Genomic DNA, 12,278 nt, shown 5'->3' with positions numbered 1-12,278 from the left:
GTACCACCACCTAAGCATGGTTTAGGCCATCAATTTGATATTCTAACAAACCTAATTCGGCCTAATTCAAGCCCAATGGCTTTCTTGACAAGTTGGCATGATTTTGGCTTGATAATAACTCAAATTGATTTATAATGATCTCAATAAAGACTTTGATAAATCAATCACACATATAGCACATTAACGAAGCTTTCAATATGTTATACCCTATTCTAGTAGATCATTCATTCTTCTGGCATTTCATTTGAACATTCGACACATCTTTCTTTCCTTCTGCATATTGTCATTTCGTCGACGTCGATTTTCCCACGACATCCAATCTTCCGACATAATATCTGATCTTTCCAGTATTATGCATGAACCTATAGCACGAAGTTTGATTTGCAGCACATCGATCAATCCTTCGGCTCGACATTCAATTTTTTGCATGATAATTTTTTAATGCTCGATATTTGACCATTCGGTGATCCAAGTCCATGATTGAAGTATTTCCTATATCACTTATCTCAAAAATATAAATAAATTTATTAATTTAAAATTAAATAATTATCAATTTTCTTTCAAGTTGGTAAATTAATATTTAATAGAGAGAAAGTATTGAATCTCGGATTTTAATGATGAAATCAATTGATGAAAATATGATCTAATGTGCATTTGAGTGATGCAGAACTAAACTCGATCAAGGAAAGACAAATTGATTGACATAGGAAGAATCAAACGTTGGGCTAGAGTAGAACATATCGGAAGATTGAACATCGGGCCAGAGAACTGGTTGACATGCCGGAAGGACTTCGTGCCATAAGTTTAGGCATCGAACCGAAGGATCGGACATTGCACCAAGGAGATCGAAAGTTATGGAAGTCAACATGCCGATTAGGTAATACATCAAAGGATCAGATGAATCGTCGGATTAACCAATGATATGCTGAACAACATAGGATTTACGTTTGTAATCAATTGGGTCTCGATGGAGTTAGTTTAGATCTAATTGAGTCGGTATTTGGGTAAAATAATATCAACTCAATTAGAGGCAACTGGACCCGAATTAGGACTATTTTGGGCCAAGTGGAAGGCTCATTCAGTAACTTATAACTAGCCCAAGTGATGGCACCGCCAAACTGGGCAATGATATCGCCTAGACTGTCTCTCAAACTATATCAAGTGGTGGTACTATCAGATTAAGTGGTGGTACCGCCTAGTATTAGTATCAAACTGACAAGCGGTGGTATCACTAGTTGTCAGTTTAGCAAACGATGGTATTGCCCAATAATGATGGTTGTACCACCAGTATCCCGAAAACCCAAGATGAGACTGTTAGGAACGAGTCGGCACTAAGAGGAGGGGTGAATTAGTGCAGCAATAAAAAAACTACATCAGTTTTAAAAATCTTTTCGTATGATAAAAATCAAACTTCAAAGATAACTTAAAATCTTGTGTTCGTAAACATATTGAAGGCAATAAGCTAAGTAAAATAGTTTGCAGTAAAGTAAATTACTTAAAAGAAATGCAAACCAGATTTTTATAGTGGTTCGGTCGTCGTGACTTACATCCACTTCACCGATTCCTCTTCTGTCGAGGCCACCGGCATCCACTATCTATATTCCTTCAATGGGCAAAGATCAACTACCCTTACAAATCAATTCTCTTTTTGACAGATTCAGGAGAGAACCTTTATAATCCCCCTTACTCCTCTCTCGAACTATATTAACACTTAAGATTTGAGAGGAGTTCACACACAATTGCAATAATGTTTTGTTTCCTTTTTTGCTCTCAATTGTATGTATGTTAACTAGGGATGAGATGAGTATTTATAGGCCTCAAGTTGATTCAAACTTTGAGCTTAAAAATATCTCACCCCCGGTTTCCCGGGTACGGACGGTACCACCACCTGTGTTAGGCGGTACCACCGCTTGCAGCATTGACACTGGGTGGTACCATCGCCTAGTCTGGCGGTACCATCGCCTGACACCCTGACACTCAACGGTACCACCGCCAAGACTAGCGGTACTACTGCCTGACATAGTCTCGGAGATTGTGTCACAACGGTTTCACCTGTTTGGTGATTGTTTAGGCCTTCCACTTGGCCTAACATAGCCCAAACATGGGTCACTGAATGGGCCTTTCTCTTGGCCCAAAATAGTCATATTTCGGGCCCAATTAATCCCTAATTGAGTTGGTTTAATTATATTCTAAACCGACTCAATTAAACTATAAACTAACTCGATCTAGACATAATTGATTACAAGTGACTATGTTGTCCAACATGTCAGTAGTTCTTCCGGTGCTTCGTCCTCTCCTTCGATATATTGTCCAATTGACATGTTGTCTTCTCACAACATCCAATCTTCTTGGCCCAATGATGGAATTCATGGTCTGAAGCCTTCTACGTCGATCAATCCTCCTACCTGACGTCTAATCTTCTGACATGTTTGCTCCGGTCTAACGTCTGATTCCTTCTACTTTAATCAGTTTATCTTTTCTGATCAATGTTAGCCTTGCGTCACTTAAACGAACATTAAATCACACTCTCAATTGGTTTCATCATCAAAATTCGAGATTCAACAAAGATACTTTTTGGCTCTATTTTTGAAGTCATTTGGAGTCTATAAATACCCTAGCTATTCTTGTTTAAATAAGAATTAGAGGGGAAAAGGGAAAGTATGCTTAAAAAAAAAGTGTACAATCTCTCTTAAAGTATAGAGTCATCTCTTCCTAGTATTTAGAAGTTCTTCTAAAGGGAGAAATAAGGTCTAAGTGTAAAAGAGAGAGGTGTAAAAGTTCTCTCCTAAGCCTATGAAAAGGAGAAAATTTTATAATGGTAGTTGATCTTCGTCCGTTAAAAGAAGCTTGGTAGTGAAAGAACCATTATAAATCTGGTTTGTAAATACTTTATACTTTTCATTTATTTTGCAAACTGATTTCTTAATCTCACTGTGGTTTTATATGTTTTTAAGTTAAATATTTATTCGATATGATTTCATCGAATAAAGTTTTCGAATCTACGCGATTTTACGAAAGCACTAATTCCCCCCCCCCTCCTCTCTTAGTGTCGATTTCAGTCTTAATAGTTGGTATCAAAGCCAAGTTTTTCTCGATTAGTTTAACACTCAAGAGAATGACTTTTACCGATAATCTAGATGGTCACTCTATCATTCATCCTCTTATGTTTAATAGGACGATCGACACATATTAAAAAATATTTATGAGAGTTTTTTTTTACTTTCTATGGATTTTAATTTATGGAATATTATTGAAAATAATTTTCAAAAGTCTTCTAAACTAATGAACAATTAGAATGATTTGAAGAAGAAGATTTTTTCTTTGAATGCTAAAACGATGAATGCTTTCTTTTATGCTTTAGACAAAAATAAATTTAATTGTGTTTCTATATGTAAAACTGCACATGATATTTAATAGAAATCACACGTGATGGCACAAGTAGAGTTAAAGATTCTAAAATTAATCTCTTGATGTATAGTTTTGAATTGTTTTGAATAAAGCCAAGCGAAACTATTATTGATATGTATACCCTTATAGATGTTGTCAATAGTGTGAAAGCTCTTGGTAAAGGACTTGAACAATTTTTTACTTGAAGAACTTATCGGGTCTTTAATGACCTATGAAATGATATGTATGACATATGACGAACATAAGAATAATCTTCCAAATAACATAAAGGATTTGGCACTTAGAACAAAAGAAGATCACTCAAGTGAAAGCTCAAGTGATGATGACCTTGAACTCCCTACAAGAAAATTCAAAAAATTCATAAAACATGAATCTAAGAACAAAAACGAACTTAAAAAAAGAAGAAGCTATCAAAGAAGAAGAAAGCACTCAAGGTAACTTGGGACGAATCGAGTACATCCGAAGACGAGGAGCAAACCGATGAAGATGAAGTGGTGAACTTCGCTTTAATGGCTCTCAACGAGGTAAATGAATCAACCGAAATTTCTTTACCTTATAATGAATTATTTGATACATTTAATAATTTGTATGATAAATTTAAATTAGTTAGTAAAAATTTTAAATTGCTAAAAAAGAATCATTCTTCTCTTTCTAATGAATTTAAAAAATTTAAAAATGAGCTTTTGCACTAAATGTGAAGAGTTAGATTCATACAAAAAGAAATTTTTGATATTATAATAAACTTTAGAAAAATTTAAAATTAGTAGCAAATCTTTAAATATGATTCTTGTCAATAAAAGTTATGTTCGTAGTAAGAAAGGAATTGGTTTTACGAGTAACACTCAACAAAAGCTAACTACTTTTGTTAAATGATTCACATTATATATTTTTTTTGAAAATAAATATAATTTTTTATAGTAGACATGGTCATTTTATATATAAATATTTATTTAAAAGATATAACTTGCATAAATTAATTTGGGTTCCTAAAGGAACCATGAATGACTTAATATCAAAAATTAAGATAGGTGAATTCAACCATGAGGGACCCAAAGTCAAATTGGTACTTAAAGGAAACCCATCTTTCTTGTAGACATCTCTATAATAGAAAGCTAGGAGTACAAATAAATTTTTGATAGTGGATACTCAAGGCTTATGACCGGAGATCCAATACACTTTACAAAGCTCACTAGCCGAAACAAAATAATCTTAATTTAAGATGTTTTTTGTTCATGAAATCATACTTGATGATTTTATATTATGCATGAGGATTTAAAGTAACGATGATTTAAAATCTTATGTTTTGGAATTATGTGTTATACTTTTCATCTTGATGATTTTTATAATAAATCTTATTTTCCAGTTTTAAACATGATGCATGATTTTGATATAATAAAAAAAAACTTGGGAATGCTTGTATGAATTCAATCGTATGAATTGAAACAACTAAAAAGAGGAAAATTTTTTTCTTAAAAATTTCTCAATCGAGTTTTTCAATAAATGATTGATGAATTTATGTTATTTTATAAATCACTTGAACTATGAAAGTGATTTTGATTATTGAAATCTGAATAACTTTTATCCAAATCTTTCACATGATACTTGAGATTTATTCTAAATGAATCAAGATCTTTTATCTCTTATATTTCTTTTTCACTATTTACAAAAGGAGAATTATCTAAATGAATCATTATTTTTCTTTTGATTCTTCAAAATTATAACTTAAAATCTTTTATGAATCAAGATCTCTTATTATGTGTTATTGTATCATTCCTTCTTATTATTTAAGAGGAGATTTTTTTTATGAATCATGATTTTTCTTGTAAATTCTAGAAATTATAACTTGAATTTTTTTAATATATGAATCATGATCTTTGACAACTTGAGATTTCTTATAAATGAATCAAGATCTTTTATTCTCCTATGTTCCTTTTTACTATTTACTAAAAATAATATCTTTTTTTGAAATTCATGACTTAAGATTTCCCTTATTATTCGGTCTCCTAAGATTTCTTTTCATTTTTTTTAAGGAGATCAAAATGAATCATGTCTTTTATTATTCACATGATCTTTGATATTATATCTTTCTTGATATTATTTTCATTATGTATAATTACCTTGTATTTATGATTTATTTATCTTTATCATGATTTAAAAATTGATTTAAAAAGAAAAGAATTATAATATTGTATTCTTCTCTTCTTTTTGACAATTACAAATGGGGAGAAAGATTTGCTTACACAAAAAACTTGTTAACAAAAATTCCTAACTTGCAAAGAAAGAAATGCAAATAGTATATGATGATGTTATTCATGATTAAAATCATTTCAACGTGAATTAGAAGGTTATCAATTGATGAATCTTGGATTTTGATGATAAAATCAATTGATGAAAATATGATCTAATGTATATTTAAGACATTGAGCCCTAGTCAATGTGCCGAAAGGATTTCGTGTTATAAGTTCGAACGATCATTGCACCAAGGAGATCGAAAATTGAGGGAGTCAGATGAACTAATGACATGTCAATTGTGTCTAGATCGAGTTAGTTTAGATCTAATTGAGTCGGTATCGAGGGTAAAATATGCTTTGGTCATTGAGAGAAAGAAAGGATAGACTATTTCTCTTTTCTTCTAATATATTCAAATTTAATTTTACAAAGCTATAAAATCCAACCATGCTTGTTGCAAAGATTAAGATTAATCTTATCGATCCATATCAATATACTATCGTTGATATAATATGTATTGAATAATATCAATGTACCGAGATATAATATGATGAGATATACCAACAAATCAGTATATAGTGTTTGTATTGTTATTATTTTATTATCTAAGGATTACAGTCGACAAATAGCTTAAGATTAAGTGATCAGTACGTTGGTTATGCTGTATAAGAGATTTGGTTCATCTGAAGCATTTGGTTTATGCTTATGATCTTTATTTCATTAATTTGATGTGGAATTAACTGCTCGAATATACACATTTTGGTGCATGAAGTGGGAAGCATCCGCAATTTGGCTAAGCAGGAAGGGTTTTATTGAGATCAATGAAGGAAGGATTCATCTCAAGAAAATGATGGAGTGAAGAGTAATCATCAGATCCATTATCTATTATTGTGACAGAGTGCTCAAGACGAGATCGTATTCGATCCCTTCCTCGATAATTACAGCCGGTCGCGTAGTTGCCGAACAATAGTAGTGCAAGAAACGGCATCAGCTCAATCCTTTTGGCTCGCCCGGGCACACTTGGCTTGGACTGCGAGAGTGGCTGTCGTCCCCTCACATCCCGCGTCCGCGCCGTAGGTCGCCGCCGACACCGGCAACACGCAGCTGGCCTTCCCCAAGCAGGCCTGCCATGGCAGCACAACATGCATGCATCAGTTGAGTTGCTTGACGTACGCACACGTTATAATAAGTCGGATGTTTGAAAGGTTACCTGCTCCACCACACTCTTGGCCTGTCGCGCATGGCAACTCCCTACGGTGAAGTTGCCGCAGATCCCGCTGGGGTTACCGAAGCTTGCGAAGACGATGGAGCGGATCACCTTATCCCCCGTGCACGTCAAGGTGGCGTCTGGCTTCAAGTCGTTGACGACGCTCTGGATCTGGCTGTTCTTGATGGCCCATGACCTGACTTGCGGAGGGTTGGACTCCGAGACGAAGCTGCAGATGTTGTCCCTCTTCACCGTCATGATCAGTATGTCCTCCGGCTTCCCTCCGCGCTCCTCGAAGACGACCATGAGATTGTCCTTTGACTTCAAGAAGGATCGCGGCACGTGATAGCTGCAGCATGGCGTACACCATCTTAGTAACCGTGCGTTCCTTCCATCGGCATAATGGCATTGGCTGATTACTTACATCGATTGAGAAGGCTTCCCGAGAGGGCTAAGGTAGGAGACCCAGTAGCGACCGATGCTTTCGCCATTGACCCACACCTGTCCTTTCCCCATGGACTTCAAGTCCACAGCAACAGGGTCCTTTCCGTTCGGAGCATCAAAGTATCTCTGGGAAGAACAAGGCTCAGAGACTCGATGCGACTGTGTTGAGACAAAAGACAATGCCGTGCTTTACCTTGTACCATGTGATCGGAGAGTCACTCTTCGCGTCCTCCCACTTAAAGGAATCCACTTTCTTCTCGTCGTAGATAGCCTTCCTCTCTCCTTCCAATGCAACCTTGGCGACGGGGAATCCAACGCCAGTGAGTTTGCTTGCATTTCCTTAAGTAGAATAGGGACCAAGGAGGAGAAGGTGAAGTACCTTGTGCCCCCACACGTTCTGCGACAAATCTAACGACCCTGCGTTGAGACCTTGGACGACGACGGTATGAACCCCGGAGAGTCTGTGTTCCAAGTACGCTCCACTATCCTGCATGGATGGAGCATCGAAAGAGTCACCTCATTGCACTGCTGTTAGTTTGCAGAGCAACTTAGCTTGCACAGGTTTTACCGGCAATCCCACTGTCATCCCCAAGATAGCTACGTCATTGGTTCCTGCCTGCAGATCCATCGGCTTCTGGAAGACAAAACTTTTCTCGATTTTGGTTCCATGTCCAGATCCTATGTATTTGCCGTTCACAAAGGCATGCATTGCATGGCCAAGGTGCGAGACTTGGAGCACAGGCCGGATGTCATGTCGCATCGATAGATCGTCTTTCTCCAAGTTGAAGCTGCCGAATATCAACTTGTAATCATCAAACCATCTTCCTAGATGAGAATCTTCTGTAAAGAGGAAGACTGTTAACATACCTCGTCGCGTACCAAAGGTAATCCGTAGTATCTTTGGTCATGTTGACTAGTTCCTGAGGCCCTTTGGCTTTAATGGAGGTGTCCCGTACGCTTGGTGGCTGCTCCACGTACATCTGCCACTTGTTGTTCTTGCTATCGTCCTTTGCTGGATTGAATGTTCTCGCATTGTGCTGAGAGTTAACCTGTGGAGGTGCAGCAAGAGTTACACTACTCTGCAACACCCTCTGTTCTCCTGCCTAAGAAGGATGACAGGATTCACGGCCTACTAACCATCTGATTATTGTACACCACAGTCTTGCAGTCAGGGAGGATGCTGATGGAGCGGCGAGGGAGGAAGTACTCCGTACCTCTGAACTTTACGGTCCCATCTCTTCGTGCGTTGGTGTTGGTTAGGAAAGCCACGCACACGTTGTCTTCGGGTATCTCATACAGTCTAGCCTGCAAGCCCAATAAACCATCTCATTGTCTCAGTTCCTCTCTGCTTTCAATAAAATGGTGATCGAGCTCATCTTACCTCAAAACCCGAGCCGAAGCTTTGGACGGAAGGAGATCCCTTTAGAAGAGCCTTGCTGCACAACTTCAATGCATAGTGCAAGTCCCTGAGATGACCCCATTTGGGCTCCTTCGGCAAACCTGAATCAACGTCATGAGTTAAGATGAAGATAGAAGAGACTATGGCGAAAGCTCCCGGCGTCATACCGTATTCATCCAGAGGGGCTTCATCGTAGTATCTCGTCATCACGAAAGCAGCTCCTGTCCTCCCAAAATTAGTTCCTCCGTGGTACTGCAAGCGCATAATGTCATAGATTCTCTAATCTTCTTGATATCTGACGAGTTCACGGAGAAGGAATCCATACCATGTAGTAGTTCACCAGTGTTCCGTTCTTTGAGAAGAAGCGTGCCACAGAGTACGCGATGTCCTCTGCTGATCTTTGAGATGGTGGATCTCCGAATACCCTGTACCTGAAATAAGCAAGCATCGAGGTTGCTTAGATTCATTCCTGCAAAGATACACTGAAGGGAAGGCTGTCTTCTTCATGGAAACTTGGACTTACTGAGCTGTCCAGTTCTCGGTCCAAAGGGAAGGCTTCGTCCGATCGTCTGGGCCTTGAAATGTATCTCCACAGTTCCTTCCATTGCATGCGTTGATCTACACGTATGACACAGTGGTAATTAGATTAGACATACCTACAGCATCACCATCAATCTGCAAACCTGAACATACCACTTTACCAGGAGGATCATTCTGTTTGCACATCACCCACGGCACTCCGGTGTCGAGGCCGACAGCCATGTTGCCTGCCCACTTGATGTATCTTGCGCCGCCCTCGAACGCTCGTGCCACGTTGTTGTACTCGTTCTCGATCTGGTCGATGAACAAGCATGGTCGAGCAGTGAGAAGCAACAAGAGAAGAGAATACGAGAGAAACCGAAGGAGATGCAGAAGCTGAACCTGTGCTAGAATGATGGGACCTCCTTGAGAGGCGAACAGTTTCTCATCCTTCATCTTCTTCACGATCATCGTCGCGAACCTTTTCATATGGTCCTGCATCCACCAGCAAAGTCTTAGAGAAACACAGCGACATGTGGAGTGTACCGCAAATTACCTTGAAGGGTTTATTGTCCGTCCGGAAGGTGATGTTGGCGACTTCCCTGAGCCAATACGGCAACCCTCTGCGACAGATCAGAGAAGATCATGAGACCGATAGGATCTGAGCCGTTAGGAGTTGTAGAGACGAGGAAAGAAAGGTCATCGATGCACACCCATGGTTCCATTCCGCTTGAATGAAGGGACCGAGCCGAAGGGTCACGTACATCCCTTGCTTCTGCACCAGCTTGATGAACTTGACCAAGTCGTATCTCCCTTCATAGTTGAACTGTTGCAGGCAATCACATGGCTCGGCCAAATCATTTCATATAGATTGGAGAATCGTACGTTCATCCGGTTGCATCATTTAGAGGCAGCTTTACCTTTCCATATTGAGGCTCGTGACCGTTCCAGAAGACGTAAGTTTGGATCACATTCAGCCCTCCTTCCTTGGACTTCTTGATGATATCTGGCCACATCTAATCACCAGAAGCAAATCATATAAGACATCAAAGGTCGTGCACCATGTTGCTGAAAGAAAGCTAAGAGGATTTGCTACCTCAGGTGTGCTTCGAGGATAATGGACGGACCCCGAGAAGAGCAACTCTCGCTTCCCATTTATGATCAGAGAGCGGCCATCGTAGGTCACCCCTCCACCGCTGTTGGCCTGGCGAGCCTCGCAGGTGGCGGCCAGGACGGCGAGGAGGAAGACAACGATGAAAGACCGCGCTGTGGTCTCCGAAGACACTGCCATGGCTTCTCAGTTCTTTTGCTCCAGGAGTGGAATAGGATGTCTTCCTGACACTCTAAAGGTAGATAACAGACCGATGGAAGGGAGGGGGGGCCGCGCTCGTCCTCTGCATGAACGAGGAACGAGAGCAGGAGGCGGAGGCCCAGTACCCACTCGGAGGAAGGAGGAGGGGGGAGGCACTTAAAGGGAGGGAGGGGGAGGCGAGGAAGGCTCGGTCCTCGTGAGGCCATGAAAAGCTCCGGGAAAGAAGGCGATGCTGATAATAACAGCCATTCGCCGTTGCATGGAGGAGGAGCAGTATGCGGCCGAGCTCCTCGCTTTTTGACTACTCAACGACAACCAGCGATAAGCCTCTCAAGATTTTGTGGTTGACCAGGTCACATTCCCACATCTATTCCGCGGAAGCATGAAGCCACCATACCTAATAATGAGATTATAGTGTACTATATAAAAGTAATATCTTATTCTTTTTTATTGTCATATCCTAAATATTTTCAAAATATAAGGCACTAAATTTAATATTAAGTGTGAAAAAATAAAAAACTATCATTTATTTTAAAATATGTCAAAACCTTTATTTTTTTTATTTGAAACCATTCAACTTCTCATACAAAAATATTTTATAATGCTTTAAAAACTATAATAAAATTGATAATTATGATTAGTGAGGATTTGAATTAATTGAAACTCGATTACGATATTTTGGTTCATTGTAACCAAGTAACGTCTCATTATCTTTTGGTGTCATTTTTATTCTTTCATGATAAGTAAAGGTTATTTAAAAAATATAAATCTAAAATTAAGGTTAAATGTGAAAAAAGGGATTTATCATCCTTTGTTTTGATATATATATATATATATATATATATATATATATATATATATATATATATAGTTTTTAATTTCCTTCTAAAAGAACTCAAATACTCAAATAAATCATTATATGAAATAATTAAAGTTGATGAAAATTTGAACTAATTAAAGCTATGTTATATTATTTTTTTAAAACAGAACCACAATATGTTTTATTCAATAATAGAAAAACATTGTGACTCTATTTAAAAATATTGTAACTGATTTAGTATGTTTTTATGATTTTGAAGTGTTGGGTTCCCCATAGCCTTTTTTGAAATAGGTTGACATCCTAAAACTAATTCAAAACATGAGGATTTTTCCAAAAAAAAAATTGACCATAAAATTATATGTTTTGTCACCAAAGCAATAATTTCCCCAAAAAAACAAAAAAGTAGTTATTTCTTGCTAAGACACTGTTCCTGCCCGTGTCCGTACCCGCCTCGTAATAGGAGTAGAACAACGCGACCTGCACATGGTATGCCAGGTACACGAACGGGTAACTCGAACAATGGTTGATAAAGTATTGCTCGCGGAAAGCAAATTCTTTAAGGTCGACGTAAACTCCGGACACTCGCCGTCCACCTCAGCCAATAGCGCATCGCGATCCACGTGGCACTGAGAAGGTGCGCGTGTGTGTCAGCTACGTGGGTGTAAGTTTGGGCCTCACTCGAACGTCGCCGCGCGTCCACGTGGTCCTCTAGGATTCATGATTCATTACTACGGCTCTAAGTGGCACAAATTGGAAGACGGCGACGTCGGGTCTCGATGTTGCCATTGCCGACAATGTTCATTCATCTTCTTGGTTGGGCCGCAGATGTGATGACGTGCAAGGTGGGCCTTCGTGTCGTTATCTCTCTCTCTCTCTCTCTGCGCTCGATATTAACAGAAGAAGGGGTGAATAAGCGGGGTGCTCGTAGCGGTCCTGGCGT

At 38.8% G+C, this 12,278-nt stretch overlaps 1 protein-coding gene across 2 annotated transcripts; it reads right to left on the bottom strand.

Annotated features, from left to right (window-relative positions):
- Positions 1 to 6,425: 6,425 nt before the first annotated feature.
- On the bottom strand, positions 6,426 to 10,659 carry LOC135629350 (beta-galactosidase 11-like). 2 transcript variants are annotated; one of them, XM_065136578.1, is made up of 18 exons: positions 10,303 to 10,659; positions 10,127 to 10,222; positions 9,920 to 10,032; positions 9,763 to 9,829; positions 9,609 to 9,701; positions 9,381 to 9,521; positions 9,211 to 9,305; positions 9,013 to 9,118; positions 8,855 to 8,939; positions 8,670 to 8,788; positions 8,426 to 8,593; positions 8,156 to 8,337; positions 7,857 to 8,076; positions 7,668 to 7,775; positions 7,482 to 7,583; positions 7,269 to 7,414; positions 6,848 to 7,193; positions 6,426 to 6,761 (listed from the first exon to the last, which is right to left on the bottom strand). In XM_065136578.1, exons 1-18 carry the CDS (start codon positions 10,495 to 10,497, stop codon positions 6,630 to 6,632), a joined length of 2,514 nt encoding a protein of 837 aa, XP_064992650.1. In that variant the 5' UTR covers positions 10,498 to 10,659; the 3' UTR covers positions 6,426 to 6,629. The 2 variants fall into 2 exon arrangements, with proteins under 2 accessions (XP_064992650.1, XP_064992649.1); XM_065136577.1 differs by having other exon boundaries at positions 8,670 to 8,939.
- Between the last annotated feature and the right edge of the window lie 1,619 nt (positions 10,660 to 12,278).

The sequence above is a fragment of the Musa acuminata genome, chromosome BXJ3-1 (assembly GCF_036884655.1).
Source record: "Musa acuminata AAA Group cultivar baxijiao chromosome BXJ3-1, Cavendish_Baxijiao_AAA, whole genome shotgun sequence".
NCBI classification, from domain to species: Eukaryota; Viridiplantae; Streptophyta; class Magnoliopsida; order Zingiberales; family Musaceae; genus Musa; species Musa acuminata.
This window is presented reverse-complemented; position numbering and strand designations above follow the sequence as displayed.